Genomic DNA, 22,931 nt, shown 5'->3' on the forward strand with positions numbered 1-22,931 from the left:
CCTGGGATTACAGGCAGCCACCACTGCACCCAGCTGATTTTTGTATTTTTAGTAGAGACGGGGTTTCACTACCCCCAGGCTGGTCTCGAACTCCTGACCTCAAGTAATCAGCCCGCCTCAGCTTCCCAAAGTGCTGGGATTACAGAGGTGAGCCACCGAGGCTGGCCATATTACCTATATTTCTAATGTTTATGATGAGAGTGAAGTGACATCTTTGTATTTTAATTTGTATTGCTTTGACTTCAAGTTAGGTTGAGCAGCTCTTCATCTACTTTAAGTCTTTAGATTTTCTCCTTCCATGGATTGTCTGTTCCTGTGCTTTGAATATTTTTTCTATGAGGTTCTGCCCCTTGTTGTGGTTGATTAGCATACATTCTTTGCGCATTCTAGATGTTGATACTTTAGGTGTGGAATGTTGCAAATCTCACACCTAAATGCACCAACTTTGTCAGTGGTATTCTTTCTTGAACAGAAATCCTTCATTTTTGAAGAAGAGAAATCTGTATTTTTATATACTGTTTAAGGAATCTTTTGTCATTCAAAATGTGTACAATCTTCCTACATTTTCTTTTATTATTATTATTATATTATTATATTATATTATTATTATTTTTTTTTGAGATATTGCCCAGGCTCTATTGCAATGGTGTGATCTTGACTCACTGCAACCTCTGCCTCCTGGGTTCCAGCCTCCCAAGTAGCTGCCTCAGCCTCCCAAGTAGCTGGGATTACAGGTGCCCACCACCATGCCCGGCTAATTTTTTTGTAGTTTTAGTAGAGACGGGGTTTCACCATGTTGGCCAGGCTGCTCTCAAACTCTTGTCCTCAAGTGATCTGCCTGCCTCGGCCTCCCAAATTGCTGGGATTACAAGCGTTAGCCACTGCACCCGGCCACATCTTCTTACGTTTTCTATTACTATTTTTGTAGTTCTGCCTTTCACAGTTAAGTCTTTAATTCATTTGAAGTATTTATTTATTTATTTATAGACAGTGTCTTGCTCTGTTGCTCAGGCTGGAGTGAAGTAGCACGATCTTGGCTCATTGCAGCCTCAATCTTCTGGGCTCAAGCAATTCTTCCACCTCAGTCTCCCAAGTATCTAGGACCACAGACATGCACAACCACACCCGGCTAATTTTTGTTATTTTTTGTAAAGATGGGGTTTCACCATGTTGCCCTGGCTGGGCTCTACCTCCTGCACTCAAGCAATCTTGGTGCAATCAGGTGTGTGCCACCACACCTGGCTAATGTTTGTATTTCTAGTAGAGATGGGGTTTCACCACGTTGGCCAGGCTGGTCTCCAACTCCTGACCTCGTGATCTGCCTGCCTCAGCCTCTCAAAGTTCTTGGGTTATAAGTGTGAGCCACCGCGCCCGGCCAAAGAGTAGACTTTTTAAATTTCCTCAATAAACATCTAATGAGTTCATAGTTCGGTTAATTTCTAGACACTTTACAACTGTGTCATTACTGTAGATGAAATCTTATTTACATTTAACATTACTTAGTATTTAATTTTCTAGTTAGTTATTGCTGATGTAGGAAAACACTAATTTTTTAAATTGTCATTATGTCTTGCAACTTTGTTGGACACTTTATGAGACTCCAAATGACCTACAGCTTGGCATCTCCCTCAGGGAGCAGAAAGAAAGACTACCAGAGTACCGCTTCCCTAGCTCCCGAAAGCTTAGAAATGATTAAGCAGTAAATGAATTTGGAGATCTCTCTCAGACTTGTCACAATGAAGTCATTAAGAATGAAGAGAAGGAGTTTCAAACCATGAGTTATGAACCCAAATGCCCGCATAAAGGAATAAATGGACTAGGTGTAAAGCAACAGGGAATGGTGGGGACTGCGGCAAATCGGAAAGGACAGACTCTAACTAAAAAGGGCAGACCTAGTCAGCCTCAGCTAACTCTTGCCATGCAACAATGAAAGCCCAGTTTTTTCACATCATTGGAGTTTTTAGGAGAAGCCCCAAATCCTTGATTTTACAATGTTAGCAGTTAATTGAAAAATTTAAAAATATTGAGTGGGCCAAAAAAATTTTATCTGTGGGTTGGATTTGTTTCAACCCACTGGTCTGCAACCTATGGTCTAAGAATGTCCCAAGTGGAGGGGACAATAGGGAAGTAACTGAATATCACCTCTGTGCTCTACCCTCTGTTAACCCAAAATATCTGAGACAGGTCTCAGCCCATTTAGGAAGTTTATTTTGCCAAAGTCAAGGATGTGCACCGTGACACAGTCTCAGAAAGTCGTGACGACATGTGCTCAAGGTGGTCAGGGCATAGCTTGGTTTTACACATTTTAGGGAGACATGAGACACCAATCAATATATGTAAGATGAACACTGGTTCGGTCTGGAAAGGCAGGACCACACGAAGCTGGGAAAGGGCTTCCAGGTCACAGATAGGCGAGAGACTAACTGCTGCATTCTTTTGAGTTTCTGATTAGCTTTTCCAAAGGAGCCAATCAGATATGCATTTATCTCAGTGAGCAGAGGGATGAGACTTTGAATAGACTGGGAGGCAGGTTTGCCCTAAGCAGTTCTCAGCTCGACTTTTCCTTTTAGCTTAGTGATTCTGGGGTCCCAATATTTATTTTCCTTTCACACCTCCTACTTCCTTTTTCCTTCCCTCCTACCCCACGTTGCCTTTACTGTGCAGGGTTCTATTCCAGCCAGCTTGGACACTAGGCTTGTGGAAATTCAGTTTAGAATTTAAAGGGTGAAGAGGAAGGTTGGGGCTTGAGAAGGTGTGTGCTGGACCCAGATCATATAGCCTTGAGAAATCCCTGGAGGACAGATGTCTAAGGTGGGACATGAATTGACAATTAGCTTACCAGCTTCACCTGAACCCAGGTTTAACCCCAGAACCATGCCAGCATTTCCCAACCTCATTTGGAGCTGAGCAGACCAGGATGGCTCCCATGAATGAGTCCATATGCTGGACCGGAACCAGCCTCCCATGGTGTAAGGTCTATTGGTGGTAAGGGCTGAATTGTGTCCTGCCACCAAATTCTCAGGTTGAAGTCCTAACACCGAGTACCTCAGAATGTGACAGTATTTGAAGATAGGGTCTTTTAAGAGTTAAGAGTTAATTAAGGTAAAATGAGGTCATATGTGTGAGTCTTTTTTTTTTTTTTTTTTTTTGAGACGGAGCCTCGCTCTGTCACCCAGGCTGGAGTGCAATGGCATGGCACGATCTCAGCTCACTGCAACCTCCACCTCCTAGGTTCAAGCGATGCTCATGCCTCAGCCTCCTGAGTAGTTGGGATTAGAGGCGTGCACCACCACGCCCAGCTAATTTTTGTATTTTTAGTAGAGACGAGGTTTCACCATGTTGGCCAGGCTGGTCTCAAATTCCTGACCTCAAGAGATCCAGCCGCCTCTGCCTCCGTAAGTGCTGGGATTACTGGCATGAGCCACCGCACGCTGGCGCCCACTGCAGGCATTCATTAATTAGAGGCCAGGGGTACTGTTTAACATTCTGCAATGCACAAGACAACCCTGCCCCCCAACAAATGTGTGTGGGTCTTAATCCAATGTGGCTGGTGCCCTTATGAGAAGAGACTAAGACACAGACACACGCAGAAGAGAGACCAACTATGTGAAGACACCGAAAGATAACGGCCATCTACAAGCCAAGGAGAGAGGACTTAGAAGGAATCAATCCTGCTGACGCCTTGATCTTGGACTTCCAGCCTCCAAAACTGTGAGAAAATAAATTTCTGTTGTTCAAGCTACCCGGTATTTGGTACTTGGTTATGGCAGCCCCAGCAAACTAATACATTAGGGTTTTTGTTTGTTTGTTTTTTTAGAAATTGAGGTACAGAGTTGGGTGTGAAGATTTCTGGGGATCAGTGTTGGAAAATCCTATAAGAACATGAGGAAAGGCCAGGCACGGTGGCTCACACCTGTAATCCCAGCACTTTGGGAGGCTGCGGCGGATGGATCACTTGAGGTCAGCAGTTCAAGACCAGCTTAGCCAACATGGTGAAAACCCACCTCTATGAAAAATACAAAAATTAGGTGGGCATGGTGACACGTGCCTGTAATCCCAGCTACTCGGGAGGCTGAGGCTGGAAAATCTCTTGAGCCTGGGAGGCAGAGGGTGCAGTGAGCCAAGATCATGCCACTGTCCTCCAGTTTGGGTGACAGAGTGAGACTCAGTCTCAAAAAAAAAGAACGTGAGGAAGGCAGAATTGGGCAGAGTGAGAAGCTGCATTCAGTGAGGTTGCAACCAACATGGAGTTTTGGAGCTGGGATGCCCTGCCCTTCAGCACTGTTCCAAATTGAGGCAAGGGACATTTGTTTTCCTACATCAGTCATTCTCAAGGTGAAGGGAGTGTGATTTTGATCCCAAGGAGGTGTTTGGCTGTCACACTGGGAAGCAGGGGTGGCGAGTGCCCACTGCAGCATTCATTAATTAGAGGCCAGAGGTGCTGTTTAGCATTCTACAATACACAAGACAACCCTGCCCCGTAACAAAGAACCATCCAGCTCAAATGTCCATAGTGCTGAGACTGAGAAACTCTGCCTACATCAAGGAGCCACTGGCCATGGGCTGCTCTTACAAGGGTATGCCCTTGGGCAGATCCCAGCAGCTTAGGGCAATTCCCAGTGTGGCGTGTGGCTGTGAGCAGTCAGCAGCTCATGTTCCCAACAGATTGGAAATGGGTGTGTTTGCCGTGGAGAGAGGATCTCAGCAGAGTCATTCTCTGGCCCCTCAGACTGCTCTTTCTTATGTTATAAAAATAATGACCTACCATATTTAGTACCTGATATAGTTTGGATATTTGCTTTGCTCAAATCTCAGTGTTGAAATGTAATCCCCCATGTTGGAGGTGGGCCTTGGCAGGAGGTGATTGGATAATGGGGATGGATTTCTCATGAATGGTTTAGCACCGTCCCGTTGATGCTGTCCTCATGATAGTGAGTTCCTATGAGAGCAGGTTGTTTAAAAGTGTGTGGCAAAAAATATAAAAAATAAAAATAAAAAAGCATGTAATAGGCCAGGCGCGGTGACTCATGCCTATAATCCCAGCACTTTGGGAAGCTGAGGCAGGTGGATTGCCTGAGCTCAGGAGTTCAAGACCAGCCTGGGCAACATGGCAAAACACTGTTTCTACTAGAAATACAAAAAATTAGCTAAGCATGGTGGCACATGCTTGTAGTCCCTGCTACTCGGAGGCTGAGGCACCAGAACCTAGGAGGGGGGAGGTTGCAGTGAGCCAGGATCGTGCCACTGCACTCCAGCCTGGGCGACAGAGCAATATATCTAAAAATATATATATACATATTTAAATATATATATTCAAATGTATATATTTAAATATATATATTCTCTCTATACATATAGATAGATATAGATCTCTATCTCTCTATCTATAGAGAGAAACAAAAATAAAATAAATAGAAGTCTGTGGCACCTGCCCCAGTCTCTCTTGCTCCTGCTCTAGCCATGTAAGACCTGTCTGCTTCTCCTTTGCCTTCTGCCATGATTGAAAGTTTCCTGAGACCTTCCCAGAAGTCAAATAGCTGTCCGCACCTTGTTTCCTGTACAGCCTGCAGGACTCTGAACCAATTAAACCTCTTTTCTTTATAAATTACCCTGTCTCAGGTATTTCGTTATAGCAATGCAAGAATGACTTAATACAAGACTCTATCCTGTAGGCTTTACATATATTATCTCGTGTAAGCCTCATAAAAAGTCCAAGAGGTGGTTTTCATTGCCCCATTTTATAGTACAGGAATCTGAGACTTAGAGAAGGTTAATCACTCACCTAAGGTTACTGAGCTTGTCATTTACAGGACCAGAATTTGAATCCAGGACTGTTAGCCTTCAACCTCTGGCTTTTTTGCAAATAGGAGGGACAACATTTGCTAAAACAAGAGCAACACTCATAGGAGGAGGAAGAGGATGAACTGCAAGCTTAGCCTGGAATGAACATAGAGCCCAGGCTCAGAGCAGCACGAAGCCCTGAAACAATGTCTGATACTGTGCGAACATTCCAAGGCCAGACCTGAGCTCAGGATTCCTGGAGAGAAGCCTCCTGCCACCTTCCTATCCGCAAATGTTAATGGGTTATGAAAAATAAGCCCTCTCACCAGGAGGACTTTTCTTTTTTCCCTCCTCAAGGAGAATGTATGGACCTTTAGACTTTGTATGGTAACAGTAATTATAAAAAAGGGAAAGAAAAAACACTTTCTGGTAGTCAATTGTATAAAAATAATTTTATTTACTACTGTAAATAAAGTAGTGCAAAGAGTAGTTTGGACCCACAATATTGCATTACTGATTTATTTACTACCTTAGCAGCATGTAGTATACAGACATTCTGCTCTTCCTCTTCCTAACACACACACACACACACACACACACACACACACACACACACACACACATCCCTGTACAGACTCAGGCAGGCATAAGGGGTAGGGATGAAACTATAAGCTAAAGGCTTACTTTCTGCATATTCCGTTGCTGCCAGTCTATCCTAACGGGTAATTCATGGAGAAGACTACAGTTAAGTATTAAGAATCTTCTAAATGTAATTTCGTGGATTGCAATTGAAATGTAAAAGATATCCGACAATGTCATTAAATGATTCGGAAGCTCTACGACCCTAGAAAAATTCAAGGAGAAAAATGTAAACCAATTTACAAAGCTATCGCCCTCCCTGCATTTCCAGGCATAAACAATTTATTTCAAGGTGCCTTATAACTGTTAGGTCTTGGAAGTCAAAGAGAAATCTATCAATTCGGTTTTGAGGAACAGGGCTGTGGCAAGCACAGGTACCAAAATATTATCTACCTTGTAGAGTAGTCATAATTTTCTGTTCTTCAATAAAGGGATGAACCAAGCAATATGATTCTTAAGACACATCTTAGTGTGTAAGAATCCAGATCTGCCGTAGGGCAAGCTATGACTCCTAATACATACAATCACTAGAACAAAAGTCTGTGATGGCCCAGTAAACTTCCCCACATGCCCTGTGATCAAGATGTTCCTTGTATGTGTTTGATGACCTTTGGTATTACCACTGCCTGATCTGGGTACTTCCTTGTAATTTGACTTTAAAAAAAAATGACACCAATTGCAAAATTTGCATCCAGTTGACAAGACATTTAAGTTGTTTATCAGGATCATGCCCTGGCCCCAGCTTCCCGATACCAACTGTTGAAAAGATTCTCTCTCATCTGGAGAGAACTGGAGTGCACAGTTCACCCACGTGGCTCCGGGTTATTAGTTACTGTGGGCTGGTCTTGGTCAGAGGCATCTGCAGCTGGAGTCACAGCTGGACTTGCAGTGGATGTGGCAGTGTCTGGGGAGGCCTGGGATGGTCTTGAAGGGGGATCGCTCGCTGCAGAGACACATGCACAACAGGTGCTGAATACTCAAAACAGTGCATTCAGAACGTACAACCACACCTAGAGACTCTGGCAAGCCATGAGAGATGCATCTAGTCTAATACCCTGACACTAACTAGCCAGGCAACTCTGGACCCATTATTTAAGTTTAAGAAGATGCCACCGTGCTGACAATCTGATTTCTAAATAAAAACCCTTCAAGAGTTTCACCTCCAAGTGCCGATGCTCATCCCTAAAGGGACATTCTAGGAAGTTCCAGAATGGGTCCCCAAACTTCTGGCTTTTCTGGATATATGCAGGAATTCTTCGGGCCCCTTCCAGTACCTACAGAAGAGGTCGTAGATTCCAACACTCTTCTGAAAGAATAGGAGAGTGATGGGGAGGGGCAGGATGTTGTAGAATGATGTGCCCTTTCTAAGGTCATTAAAGCCACTACTCTGGCAGGTGATCTAGTGATTAGAGCCCCAGTGATGAGGTACAAACACCATTTTGCAACAGTCAGGAGAACTGGGTTGGACAAGTCTCACTCATCTGCTGCTAACAAGTGACCTTGGGACAGATACAGATGGCAGACATTTTGGTTGTAAAATGTTTGAGTCTCCTGGGCCTCGGTTTCGTTACTTGTGAATTGAAAGTCTTGGATTAGACGATCTTGAAACCCACTTTGATCCTAAGATTTACCTTCCTTATGATCTCTGAGGAAGTTAATGAAGTACTAAGGCATGTATTTTCAAGCTCAGGGAAATGTTTAAATCACCATGGTAACAAGATAAATCAGCAATCAGTTTTCTGATTTAAAAAAAAAAGTGCCAATGTGTAAATGTAGAAAGGATGCATAATTAGCATTGCCACCATTTAAATCTTTGGTAAGAGCATAGTAAAAGTGTTCGATGTTTCTACAGGAAGTTAGTCATTATCTGTGTGAGGACTCCCCCTCTTCCACTGGGGGGTTTGCAATCACTGCACAAGCCCCCCACAGCCTGGCCTAATTTTAAAGTGGCCTCTTTGTCTCTGCTCACCTGGAATGTGTGCTAATTTTATTACTGGACTAGAATCAAGGTAACCAGGACAATAAGCATGCTGTTTAAAAAATTACAGAGTATATTCCAGAGCCAAATAGGAGTGATTTGTGAATTTTTTGCTGCCTGGGGGACCATTTTCTGTACATTAGTGAGAATTATCAAGAACTGGCCCAAACTGCAGCCCATGGGCCAAATGTAGTCATTGCTTGTTTCTGTATGGCTCATAGTTTAAAAACAGCTTTTACAATTTTACACAGTTGAACAGAAAAAGAGTAATATTTCGTGACATGTGAAAAATATATGAAATTCAAATTTTGCATCCATAGTAAAGATTTATTAGAAACCCAGCCACAGGCCGGGCGCTGTGGCTCACGCCTGTAATCCCAGCATTTTGGGAGGCCCAGGCGGGTGGATAACCTGAGGTCAGGAGTTTGAGACCAGCCTGGCCAACATGGTGAAACGCCGTCTCTACTAAAAATACAAAAATTAGCCAGGCGTGGTGGCACGTGCCTGTAATCCCAGCTACTCAGGAGGCTAAAGCAGGAGAATTGCTTGAACCTGGGAGGCCAGAGGTTGTGGTGAGCTGAGATCTTGTCACTGCACACCAGCCTGGGCGACAGAGCAAGACTGTCTCAAAAAAAAAAAAAAAAAAGAAAAAAGAAACCCAGCCACAATGGCTGGCTGCTTTTCAGCTCCCGGCAGAGTGGAGTAGTTGTGACCAAGACAGCCCCAAGGGCCCAAAATATTTATTATCTGGTCCTTTACAGAAAAAGTTTGCTGATCTCTGCTGTTGTTAGGAAGAACATCTGCTTGCCGACTGACCAGATGGAAGCAACAAAGAAAGAATACGTGGGACTATGTTGGATTCATCCTGAAATGAAAGAATGTTTGCACAAAGGAGGTATAAAGGGGAAAGCCCTAGAAATTGTATGCTGTAAGTAAGACCATACCTACTTCATCTGGGCCTCTGGATCTAGCAGGGACCAGATTCGTGTCACTGAAACACTCTTCAGGAGTGGAGATACTGGTAAGATGTCAAGCTAATGAGATAGGACAGAGTACAACCTCCTCATGAAATCTCTCTGACTATAAGGCTACTGCTTTCTTCATAAGCACTACTTTGTGACATTTTACTATAATTTTAGTGGAAACCTCATTAGCTGGAAATGTAGATGACAGGAAACAGCAGGGAAAGGTTTAATTAATCTTATAGATATCACCTTACTCTTTTTAAAAGAACATTAGGCTAACCACTTAGCTGGAAGAAATGAGTTGTCTTAAATTATAAATGTATTGAATAGGTTGACGTTAGTTTAAAAGGTTACCTAGTTGTACTGAGGAGCTAGCAGTTCTACAAATCTTGCTCTATATGGTATATTCTATTGAGATGTAAAGTTGACATGATACTAGTAAGGCAGTGCTCTTTCTTTGAAATAGTGACTTCTATTTTCCACTTCTGTTCTTGCCTCTAGCTTCCTTCAGGCAGCTGGCCAGGCTCCATGATTTTTTTGGTCTCAGGGGAGGTTTGTGGCCAGGCAGAAGTGGAGATGGCTCCAGACATATACTTTACTTTGGGATTTTTTGTTTTTCAAAAGCCTGATCCATTAAGGCAATTATGCTTGGTGTACTCTCCCAAAGAGTGGACAAGGAGAGTGCTTTTGAGATGCAACAGGTGAGGAAAGGAGCTTTTTGGAATCCTTGGGTTGTACCCACAGCAGGGCATCTAGCTTGCCCCATCAGCAATCAGAAATGAAGACTTGGGAGAAGAAGGGCTAATGACGCTTGGCTTTGGCAAAGATGACAGAGTTCCCAGGTGACCCAGAAGCTGCAAAGCCAATGGACCTGGGGGAACAGTGTAGGCCCAGGGTGATGCGTGTTCTGCTATCAGGCCGGTGACTATCTGAGTGACCCTAGGGCCACCCAAACCCAGGGACCTTTCCACCACCATGGGAGGTATAAGCAGCAAGAAAGACTGAGCTGCCTGGTGGGATGCGAGCCAGGAGTCAAACACAAGTTCCCTTGAAGGAAAGACTACATATATTTATATGTATTCTTTATATATATAAATAAATACATGTTTGTTATATATAAATATATATTCTTTATATATAAATCTATATTCTTTATATATATAAGTATATATGATGAAGATCAAGACATTGACTGATCTATTGAAAGTACCAATTGAGCTATCTTGGTATTTTTGATAGATCAGTCAATGTTTTTGTTGAAATGCTTTAAAAAATAGTTGAATGACCCGGGCGTGGTGGCTCAGGCCTGTAATCCCAGCACTTTGGGAGGCCAAGGCAGGCAGATCACGAGGTCATGAGTTGGAGACCAGCCTAACCAACATGGTGAAACCCTGTCTCTACTAAAAATACAAAATTTAGCTGGGTGTGGTGGCGTGCACCTGTAATCTCAGCTACTCAGGAGGCTGCGGCAGGAGAATCACTTGAACCCGGGAGGCAGAGGTTGCAGTGAGCTGAGATCATGCCACTGCACTCCAGCCTGGGCGACAGAGTAAGACTCCATCTCAAAAAAAAAAAAAAAAAAAAATAGTTGAATGGGCAAGGTGCGGTGGTTCACGCTTGTAATCCCAATACTTTGGGAGGCTGAGTCAGGCGGATCACTTGAGGTCAGGAGTTCAAGACCAGCACGGCCAACATGGTGAAACCCAGTCTCTACTAAAAATACAAAAATTAGCTTGGTGTGGTGGTGGGTGCCTGTAGTCCCAGCTACTCAGGAGGCTGAGGCAGGAGAATGGCGTGAACCCTGGAGGCAGTGGTTGCAGTGAGCCGAGATAGCGCCACTGCACTCCAGCATGGGCAATAGGGTAAGACTCCATCTCCGAAAAAAAAAAAAAAAAGTTGAATGTTTTAGGAAGAGTCCTAACAGCAAAGAAAAACATACTAGGCTTTGGTCATTATGTCTGTTTCTGAGGTAAATCAAGCTATTTATGTGTGGGTATTACCTAGTGTCAGCATGCTTTAATTGCAGGTCCAGTGCACCAGAGGATATACTCCTTGAGAACTACCAGCTAACATTTGTGGTTTTGTTTTGTTTTGTTTTGTTTTGTTTTTGAGACAGAGTTTCACTCTTGTTGCCCAGGTGGGAGTGCAATGGAGTGATCTCGGCTCTCTGCAGCCTCTGCCTCCCAGCTTCAGGTGATTCTCCTGCCTCAGCCTCCCAAGTAGCTGGAATTACAGGCATGCACCACCATGCCCAGCTAATTTTTGTATTTTTAGTAGAGATGGGTTTCACCATGTTGGTCAGATTGGTCTGAAACTCCTGACCTTAGGTGATCTACCTGCCTTGGCCTCCCAAAGTGCTAGGCGTGAGCCACTGCGCCCAGCCCATTTGTGGAGTTTTAAACACTTTACATTGTGTTGCCTCATTTGGTTATCTCAACTACAACAGGCAGTGGGTGTACTACTATTTCTGCTACTTACAGAAGAGGGAACTGAGGCACAGATAGGCTCCTTCCTTTGCCCAAGGTCACATAGCTAGCTAGTGGCAGGGCCAGAATCTTAGCAGCATGCCTCCCACACCGATGCTGTTAACTACTGTCCTGCACTGCTAGCCTTCTGAATGCAGAACAATTTAATGTGGCAAATGCCATGATGTGTCAACTATATATCACAGAGCATATAAACTCAGGAGGAAAATGAAGGTAATTGGAGCTGAACGCAAAATGGATGGACAGCTCAACTGCAAGTCTTGACTATAAATCATTAATTTTTAAAAACAACAGACTGGAAAAAAATGCAAATCACAAAATGACAAAGCTCTCTAACTTATAGCAACAATCCTCACCCAAAGCTGCTGATGGGAGGCTCCTAACTCTCAAATACATTTCTTCTTTTTTACACTGTCAGTCAGCACCCAGAGTTCATTATTACGTTTGTTTCACAACACCATGGCTGCTACATGCACCCATCCCTGTCTTCCCCCAGCTGTGGGGCAGGTCTCAAGACCTTGTGCACCAGCTCACTGGGGAGACACCAAATGGTAGAAACTTGGTCTCTGAGCAGCATCGCCTTTGCAGCAGCTTCTCCTCACCTCCTCCATGCCTCGATTTCCCTGCCCCATCATCCCATCAGCTCCACTGTGCTGCTGGAGTACCTTCCTACTTAAAAATTATTGACAGGCCAGGCACAGTGGCTTATGCCTGTAGTCCCAGCACTTTGGGAGTCCAAGGCAGGTAGATCCCTTGAGGTCAGGAGTTCGAGACCAGCCTGGCCAACATGGCTAACGCCCGTCTCTACTAAAAGTACAAAAATCAGCTGGGGGTGGTGGCACGCACCTGTAATTCCAGCTACTCAGGAGGCTGAGGCAGGAGAATTACTTGAATCCGAGAGGTGGAGGTTGCAGTGAGCCAAGATTGTACCACTGTACTCCAGCCTGGGCGACAGTGAGACTCCATCTCAACATAAATAAATAAATAAATAAATAAACAAATAAGGTCAGGTGCAGTGGCTCACACCTGTAAGCCCCGCACTTTGGGAGGCTGAGGTGGGTGGATCACCTGAGGTCGGGAGTCCAAGACTAGCCTGACCAACATGGAGAAACCTTGTCTCTACTAAAAATACAAAATTAGCCAGGCGTGGTGGCACATGCCTGTATTCCCAGCTACTTGGGAGGCTGAGGCAGGAAAATCGCTTGAACCCGGGAGGCGGAGGTTGTGGTGAGCCAAGATTGCACCATTGCACTCCAGCCTGGGCAACAAGAGTGAAACTCAATCTCAAAAATATATTAAATAAATAAATAAATATAAAAAGTATTGACAACCTTTTTTTTTTTTTTTTTTTTTTTTTGAGAAAGGGTCTCACTCTGTTGCCCAGGCTAGAGTGTGGTGGTACAGTCTTAGCTCACTGCAACCTCCGTCTCCGGGGTGCAAGCGATTCTCATGCCTTGGCTTCCCAAGTAGCTGGGATTACAGGAGTGAACCACCATATCCGTCCCATATTTCAACTCTTAACATTAGTTCTAACAGGGCTAGCAGGTACCACTGTTGGGGCACATTTTGGAAATGTGTGGAGTTTTTTTCTTTTTCTTTTTTTTTATACTTCTCGGCCCTTACTACTCAAAGTATGCTCTTACTAAACAGCAGTGTGGGCATCATCTAGGAGCTTGCTAGAAATGCCAAATCTCAGGGCTTACCTACTGAACCAAAACCTACTGAACCAGAATCTGCATTTAATAAGAACCCTGGATGATTCATATGCACATTAAAATTAATAAGCACTGGGCTAGAATGTACTTATTGAAATCAATATTATTTTATTACAATTAGTTTCTTTTTATTTCCCCTTTATATTGCTGTTAGGGCCCTATATTGATTTTTAAAAATGTGTGTAGATGGGTTAATTATCATGAATTTCATTTCAAGGTACTAAAAAATATGTTTCAAAATATTTCCTATGTGAGATGCAATGGGTTTGAGGCAGATGACAATCACTGTTTTAAAGTATTGTGATTCTGAAAATAAGTTTGAAATTCTGCTGCCCTACATCCATTCTTAATCTTTTTTCTTCTTCTTCTACTTTTTTAGAGACTGGGTCTCATTCTGTTGCCCAGGCTGGAGTGCCATGCTGTGATCATAGCTCACTGCAGCCTTGAACTCCTGGGTGCAAAAAATTCTTCTGCCTCAGCCTCCCTAGTAGCTGGGACTGCAGGCACGTGCAACCACATCTGGCTAATTTTTATTTTATCTTATTTTATTTTATTTTATTTTAGAGATGGGGTCTCACTATGTTGCCCAGGCTGGTCTCAAACCCCTGAGCTCAAGTGATCTCCTGGGCCTGTCAAAGTGTTGGGATTATAGGAGTGAGCCACTGCACCCGGTCTCCTGGTCTTTACTTCCTTATTTGGGCAAGCTACTTCACCTCTCTGCCTCAGTTTCCTCATCTGTAAAGTAAAGGGCATAGAATTAAATAATTTTTATGATCCTATCCAGACATAGCCTTCTTTAGGCTGGTCAAGCAGGAAGTAAGTATATGCTGGAGAAAGCAATTGAAAAAGTTTGAGAAAAATGACGAAAATGTATGAAAGAACTACGGGGATATAGGAAGAGCAAAACATCACAGGACAGGAGAGACACGGAGACAAGAATGTGGAGAGACTGATAATGAAGGCATGGAGACAGAAAAAAGAGATGACTTCTGATCAAAGCAATTCCAGCCGCCCATGAATTTTCATGGCTACCAGCTGGCATAAAATCATAAAGACAAATTTCAGCTCCTCTAACGGAATTGCATTTGTAATAATCATCACAATATTTCTACAGAGCAAAAATGACAATGATAATTTGAAATGGAAAACACTGACAAGATGCAAAATAAATGACTATACCTGGCAACAAATTTAGGGATGGGACAGAATTTGCATGAGTGAAGTTTATTAACCAGCAGACTACGGGGCATCAAGCCTGGAAGGTTTTGATGGATCCCTGTTAACCTCCTCAGGTAAATCAGAGAGAAATGATTTCGCATTAGCTTCTTGCAACAGCGACTTCCTTCTCACCGTGGAAGAGATGGTGACGTGCACCCCTTTCACTTTCCATTATCTGCTACACAAATAACAGCTATGCAAATGCTCCAATGCCATGTCCAGTCCTAATCTACCCATTAGTAAATGTCTGTTTGCCTTCATGAGTTATTATATCCTTTTGTAGCCATCCGACATGGTAAAAAATCAGTTTTCTTGTCTCTTGAGAGACCAGAGTCGTCTGTGGGTGTTAGTACCTACTATGCATGGGTTATCACAAATGACTGGGGCCTTCCTCTTACTCAGCTTATGGTCTAATAGAGGAGTAAATGTAAGAGCTAACATTTATTGAGAAGGTTTTATATGCCAGATAATTATAACAGCTAACGTTTAACTACAGTCATCATTTTGGTAAGTATCTTATGTGCATTTTTTTTCACTTAATATTTTTTTCATTTTATGTTCCTAGGAAGTAGCTATTCTCATAACCTCATTGTATTGATGAGAAATTTGGGGATCAGGAAGGTTAAATAACTTGCCATGAGTCATACAGCTAATGAGTAGCCAAGCCTGGACTCCAAGCCCAAACAGAAGCAAGTAGGGCTCCCTTGTCCTTAACTACTATTCTATAGTAGCTCAGAAAAATAACAATGATTAGTGGAAACCATGCTCAGCTAAATACCCACTTTATGATTCCTGCTCAGTCCCTCCCTCTGAGTCCGTGTGGCTGAGGATTTTTATTCATTACGAGTGTTTGTTTATCCTCTTACACATCTGATTGCTTGACTGAAATGAAAGGGAAGACTTCATGCTGCCAGGGGCTTTGGCACTGTGTTTTCAGGCACACAGGGCAGAATTCTGACAGATACATTTTCAATGGAAGAAGTTGTATTAGGTCAGTTTCTTAAGCTTTTTAAAGAAAATCCTTATTTTGAGGCTGGGTGCAGTGGCCCACACCTATAATCCCCGCGCTTCAGGAGGACGAGGCAGCCAGATCATCTGAGGTCAGGAATTCGAGACCAGCCTGGCCAACATGGTGAAACCCTATCTCTACTAAAAATACAAAAATTAGCCGGGTGTGGTGGCACACACCTGTAGTCCCAGCTACTCGGGAGGGTGAGGCAGGAGAATTGCTTGAACCCGGAAGGCAGAGGTTGCAGTGAGCTGAGATCACACCACTGCACTCCAGCCTGGGCAACAGAATGAGACTCCATCTCAAAAAAAATAAAATAAAAAATAAAATCCTTATTTTGAAAAATACAATAGTAACTTTGTGGCCTCCCACCAGCCAGGAATTTCATACACTTCTAGAAGGATTCCCACCCTGTGAAGACCACCCTAGGGATAGGAGATAGCATGACCAACAGCACCAGGAGGGAAAACACAATTTTTCCAGTAGACCAAAAAAAAAAAAAAAAATTCCCTGCTTTTTCTTTTATATATTGCTTTTGCTTTTTATAAATCTTTACCTGAGACAGACTGGAAATACTGCACAGTCCAGGCGATCAATATGGATAGCAGAAAGGTTCCCAGAAAGTAGATCTACAAACATCAGAAGCACGCATTAGTGACTGACAAAGGGCAGGGGCCACAAGGGTGGGGCGGGTCGGAGATGAAACCTACCAGGGCTGAGTGCAGGATAGCACCCCAGAGAAGCCGCAAGTGCAGGTAAAGCCAGGCCAAGGAGCAGGGGCTGAAGGACTCCTCGTTACTGTGACTCCAGCACCTGCAGACAAAGCCCAGGGCATCTTGACGTGTCAGCCAACTTTGGTGGCACGACTCAGGACTGGCATTTTCAGATCCACAAACCTACATTCTTCTGCTTTTGGACAAATGAGCACACTCAACTGACAAAGATGAGAGACAAAGAAATAAAGCCAGTGGCCAAATAAGTGGTTTGGCCTGATCTGAAATTCTAGAATCCCAGTAGAAATTTTAGAAAAAGGTCAGTTTTGTACTTAATTAAGGGTCAAGTCTGTTCTGCTGTGATGACAGCAAAAACTTAAAAATAAATAAAATAAAAGTCAAGCAAGATGCTGAAGCACAGGACCCACTAGAACAGTATTGCTGTTTAAAGCACAGATGTAGGAATGCCTCCTTATCTTTCAAAAAAGCATCGACTAATTAGGCCGGGCATGGTGGCTCACACCTGTAATGCCAGCACTTGGGGAGGCTGAGGCAGGTGGATTACTTGAGGCCAGGAGTTCGAGACCAGCCTAGCCAACATGGTGAAACCCTGTCTCTATTAAAAACACAAAAATTAGCCTGGTGTGATGTGCACACCTGTAATCCCAGCTACTCACTCAGGAGGCTGAGGCATGAGAATCACTTGAACCCAAGAACTGGAGGTTGCAGTGAGCTGAGATTGCACCACTGCACTCCAGCCTGGGTGACAGAGCGAGTCCCTGTCTCAAAACAAACAGAGACAAGCATGGGCTAATCGGATTGTTACTCTTTCCATTCTCGTGGAAATTTCTGGTCAGCCCTCGAACTTCAGCTCAAGTACCTTCTATATCTTAAACTTCAGATATTAGAAAAGAGAAATACACTTGGGTCTGGCTGAATGTTTTCTAGTAGAAGAAAATCCTGGGCTTTTTCTTTCTTTTCTTTTTTTTTTTCTTTTAGTAGAGATGAGGTTCCACCAGGTTGGCCAGACTGGTCTCAAACTCTTGACCTCAAGTGATTTGCCCGCCTCAGCCTCCCAAAGTGCTGGGATTACAAGTATGAGCTATGGTTCCCTGCCTTTTGTTTTTGTTTGTTTTTTAAATAACAATTTACATTACAATATAAGGGTAAAGCTAACTTTAACCAAGAAGTGAACATCATCTACTTGGGTTCCTCAGATTCCACAGTTCTAGAGGCTCTGAGCTCACCTTTCGTACAGTTCCTGGAGAATGGAGATGTTATTAGAATGGAGAGTTGAGTCAATTTCCAAGAAATCCAAGATATGGTGTGGGATTACAGTACCTTCCTCGATTAGCAGGGCCAGGTTAAAAAATCCCTAAAAACAAGCCACAAACCAAACTCATCAAATCCTTGAAATAAAACCTAGACACACACTCTTCATCAGAATGTAAACATTTACAACCTCTAAAAATTTTTTTAAGTCTCTAGAGCCAGATGGTTTTGTCATCTTCATTGATGAATTGTTTCCCTAAATATATGCATCTGAGAAATTTATTTGCAGGAGAACCAGGAGGCTTTCAGAAGCTGCTGTGTCCCATCTGCTCCAAAGCCAGTCAACCGGGAGATCTGTCCTTTCTCGCTCACTCTCTCAAAACAGAACTTACTGGAAAACATGCCCTTGTATCATAAACGAAACAAGAATACTGAGTCGAATGCCATGTCCATTGCCTACAGACTATGCCCTCGGTTGCCATAGCCCTGTCGGAAATCTGACAAAACATTTCTGTGGCTAGGGCGGCTTCCCATGACTGACATCCCAAGGCAGTGCCTCCCTTGCACAGGATCACCTAAGGGCACTCATCTCAACTTTCCTAGGCTGGTGCAGAAACCTCTTCTCATGACTCCTCTTGGCACAGATTCCTCACTATGGTATATTTTTCTACCTCTTCCTCTGACACCGTGTTCTTGATCCTTAGAGGTAGGACCTGTCTTATTGGGCTGTACGGATCCAATAAAATAAACAGTTAGAGGTCCCGACCATAGACATGCTTCATAAAGGATGGGTACTATTACCCTACTTGGAGAATGTGCACCCTCCATCACAAGCTGAGCAGGTGGCTAGATTAAGAAACAAGCAGAAAACGACGTGGTACTTACCATTAGAACTTGACCAGTTAAACTGGATTGTTGCCCTGAAAGAACTCAGGGTCATGTTTTTTGTGTTTTGTTTTTAACTTCTATTTCAACTTTAGGGGTACATGTACAGGTTTGTCATATAGATTATTTTGTTATGTGTTATGGGGGTTTGTTGTACATATTATTTTGTCACCCAGGTACTAAGTCTAGTACCTATTTGCTATTTTTCCTGATCCTCTCCCTCCTCCCAACCTCCACCTTTAGGTGTAGTGTCTATTGTTCCCTTCTATGTGCCCATATGTTCTCATCATTTAGCTCCCACTAAGCGAGAATATGTGGTGTTTGGTTTTCTGCTCCTGCATAGTTTGCTAAGGATAATGGCTTCCAGCTCCATCCATGTTCCTGCAAAGGACATGATGTCATTCTTTTTTTATGGCTGCATAGTATTCCATGGTGTGTATCTACCACATTTTCTTTATCCAGTCTACCGTTGATAGGCATTTGGGTTGATTCTATGTCTTTGGTATTGTGAATCGTGCTGCAATGAACATACATGTGCATGTGTCTTCATAACAGAACGATTTACATTCCTTTGGGTATATACCCAGTAATGAGATTGTTGGGTCTTGAGGAATTGCTACACTGCTTTCCACAATGGTTGAACTAATTTATACTCCCACCAACAGTATATAAGTGTTATTTCTCTTTGCAACCTCACCGGCACCTGTTCTTTTTTGACTTTTTAATAACAACCATTCTGACTGGTGTGAGATGGTGTCTCACCGTGGTTTTGATTTGTGCTTCCCTTATGACATGATCACATCTAATGGCTTATATCTTCCCTCTGACCTTGCCTCTTAGTTGCCTCTGACAACAATCTAAATGAAAATCATCATTTACCAGGTTGCATACTCCAGGACTTTCACAACCGTCGTATGTAGCAATCACGATAAAAATACCAGCAGCTCACGTTTTGAGTGCTTGCCATATGCGAGGCATTGTTCTGTTTTTTATATTTATTCATTTAACCCTCATAACAACAAATTGATATAGGTAGTATTATCCTCCCTGTTTTATAGATGAGGAAACTGAGGCACAGAGTGGTTAAACAACTTGCCCAAGGTTACACATCTGGAAAGTGGCAGAGCTGGAGCGTCAAACACAAGAGGACAGGGTGCAGAGTCTCAAATCTTAAACTCCACCATGGTGCCAAGAATAATCTCTAAATAGATGAAGCGTTAAGTATCTTTAAGAGGCACACACACACTCACACTCACACAACAGCAGAAAATAGACTACTTCTGCACTCTTCGAAAGGAAGGCACTCTTAAAATTTGAGATATTAAGAGAAAAGAAAAAACGGCTTTATGTTTTTTTTTGTTGTTGTTGAGTGCAATGGTGTGATCTCGGCTCAGTGCATCCTCCACCTCCCGGGTTCAAGTGATTCTCCTGCCTCAGCCTCCCGAGTAGCTGGGATTACAGGTGCCCACAACCACGCATGGCTAATTTTTGTATTTTTAGTAGAGACGGAGTTTCTCCATGTCAGCCAGGCTGGTCTCGACCTTCTGACCTCAGGTGATCCGCCCACTTTGGCCTCCCAAAGTTCTGGGACTACAGGGTTGAGCCACCGCGCCTGGCCAGCTTTATGAAATTTTAAAGTCTCTAATCAATGGAATAATACCAAGATTAAAATAAGTGGGAAAATAGAGTAGGGGAATAGTGGTATGCAATGTAATAGCTTAAGGTTCATTATCTACTAGATAAATATATAAAGAACTAATTATGGTTTAAATTTTTAAAAGTGTCAAAATTCCAATAGATAAATAGGCAAAGAATAAGAATACAGAATTTACAAAAAAGAAAATGTAAAAAGTAAATTATCATAAACAAGTATATGTAAAAGTGTCCATCATCACTAGTAATTAAGTAAATGCAAGTTAAAAACAGTAAGAAAGTATTAACATATCATTATTCAATTAACAAAATTAAATCATGAAAGCATCCAGTTGCTGGTAAGATTTCAGTCATCCTTCTCTACTTAAACACTGATTGGTGAGGTATTAAATGGAAAGCCCTTTCAGAAAGCAAAATGGCAGCATGCTATCATGTGTTATAATGGTCATAAAACCATTTATTTTTTTTAAATTTTTACTTCTATTTTTTGAGATGGAATCTCACTCTGTTGCCCAGGTTGGAGTGCAATGATCTCGGCTCACTGTAACCTCCACCTTCCAGGTTCAAGAGATTCTCTTGCCTCAGCCTCCCAAGTAACTGGGACTACTGGTGTGCACCACCACGCCCAGCTAATTTTTGTATTTTTAGTAGAGATGGGGTTTCACCATGTTGGCCAGGCTGGTCTCAAACTGCTGACTTCGAGTGATCTGCCTGCCTTGGCCTCCCAAACAACTGGGATTACAGGCATGAGCCACTGTGCCCCGCCTAATAAAACCATTTAGACTGTCTGACTCAATAATACTATTTCTCAGATTATAAGGAAAGTATTCAAACTAAGAGAAAAGATGGAAATATAAAAATATTCATTGTAGCACTAGCTATAATTCCAACACAAGAGGAAACCACCTCTAAGTCTTCCTTGGTAGACTATAAATCCCATATAGGCAAGAGTATGATCTATCTTTTTATCTTATGTCCCCACCACTAATCATTGTCTAAGACATGGTAGGACTAGATAAATATGTGTCAAATCAATGAATAAGTTAGTAAACAAAAGGATAAGCATCCACCAATAAGGTAAAGCTTAAGAAATTATAATGTACCAGCTCAACAGAATATGGGGCAGCTATTAGGGTTAATAATTAGAGACTATGTAATAAAACGCACACAGTCCTACAATAAATGATAAGACAGATTTTAAAAGTGACAGGTGGCCAGGCGTGGTGCTCATCCCTCTAATCCCAGCACTTTGGGAGGCCAAGGTGGGTGGATCACGAGGTCAAGAGATCAAGACCATCCTGCCCAACATGGTGAAACCCCATCTCTACTAAAAATACAAAAATTAGCTGGGTGTGGTGGCGCACCTGTAGTCCCAGCTACTTGGGAGGCTGAGGCAGGAGAATTGCTTGAACCTGGGATGCAGAGGTTGCAGTGAGCCGAGATCACGCCACTGCACTCCAGCGTGGCGACAGAGCGAGACTGTCTCAAAAAAGAAAAAAAAAAGTGACAGGCACACTATAGGTGACGTGACAGACACATTCGCTTGTGGGCAAGGGACTGCGAGGGAACATGAAGACATAAAGGAGGAAAACCCCTGCCATAGAATTATCAGTGCATTCTTTGGTTTATTTTTCTTGAAAAAATTATCCTTTATTTTTTTTTGTAACATTGGCTTTCCAAAAAGTAAAAATAAAAATTGAGAAAAAAAAAATCCAGGCCCAAATTTAAGTGACAGGAAATATGACGTAAGGGAGTTTATTTCTATAGCAAATGCCTTTAGCAGCAACTCCTTCTTTTCAGAAGAAATAATAACAGAATAGATCACGTCCACTGAGTGTACTTGGCATTGGGCTTAGAGCTTTACACTGAACATCTCTCATTTAATCCTCACAATCTATGAGGCAGATGCTCTTATTACCCCCATTTACACATGAGCAAATAGAGATTCAGAGATTTAGTGACTCACCATGGACAAAGATCTATGGAGTGACAGAGATGTGGGATTTTAACCCAGGTACACGACCACTGCGATGTTGTACCTCCATTAAAAAAATAAAATAAAAATAGAAAAGATTGGCCAGACACAGTGGCTCATGCCTGTAATCCCAGCACCTTGGGAGGCCAAGGTGGGCAGATCACTTGAGCCCAGGGGTTCAAGCCCAGCCTGGGCAACATGGCAAAACCCCATCTCTACAAAAAATACAAAAATTAGCCGGACATGCACTTGTATTCCCAGCTACTTAGGCGGCTGAGGTAGGAGGATCGCTTGAGCCTGGGGGATCAAGGCTGCAGTGAGCTGAGATTGTGCCACTGCATTTCAGCCTGGGTTACAGAGTGAAACCCTGTCTCAAAAAACCCCACAAAACAGCAACAACAAAAAAATCCCACCAAAGACTGATACAGGGATAAGTTTCCAATTTTTGCTCAGTGGTCAGACTGTAAAGCACAACACCAGAAATCCGTTGCAGCAGAGGGTAACAACTATCCAAACCTCCATCATGAAAATGATTCTGAGGCCCTCACAGGAGGATTCCAAGTAGCAAATGTAGAAGGAATAAGGGAAATTGAGAATCACTGTTAGAACAGCGTGGTAATAATCGTAATAGGCAAAATTCTT

General features: G+C 42.9%; 1 protein-coding gene across 1 annotated transcript in view; it reads right to left on the reverse strand.

Moving 5' to 3' along the window:
* Positions 1–6,214: 6,214 nt before the first annotated feature.
* SEL1L3 (SEL1L family member 3) overlaps positions 6,215–22,931 on the reverse strand; it is a 116,424-nt gene continuing 99,707 nt past the window's right edge. Inside the window, exons 21-24 of the mRNA XM_054485031.2 lie at positions 17,752–17,879; positions 16,502–16,604; positions 16,348–16,420; positions 6,215–7,363 (exon numbers count right to left, since the gene is read on the reverse strand). Coding sequence (XP_054341006.1) covers positions 7,224–7,363; positions 16,348–16,420; positions 16,502–16,604; positions 17,752–17,879 — 444 coding nt within the window. The 3' untranslated portion in view covers positions 6,215–7,223. The remainder of the gene's footprint in view (positions 7,364–16,347; positions 16,421–16,501; positions 16,605–17,751; positions 17,880–22,931) is intronic.

This window comes from Pongo pygmaeus, chromosome 3 (genome assembly GCF_028885625.2).
Source record: "Pongo pygmaeus isolate AG05252 chromosome 3, NHGRI_mPonPyg2-v2.0_pri, whole genome shotgun sequence".
NCBI classification, from domain to species: domain Eukaryota; kingdom Metazoa; phylum Chordata; class Mammalia; order Primates; family Hominidae; genus Pongo; species Pongo pygmaeus.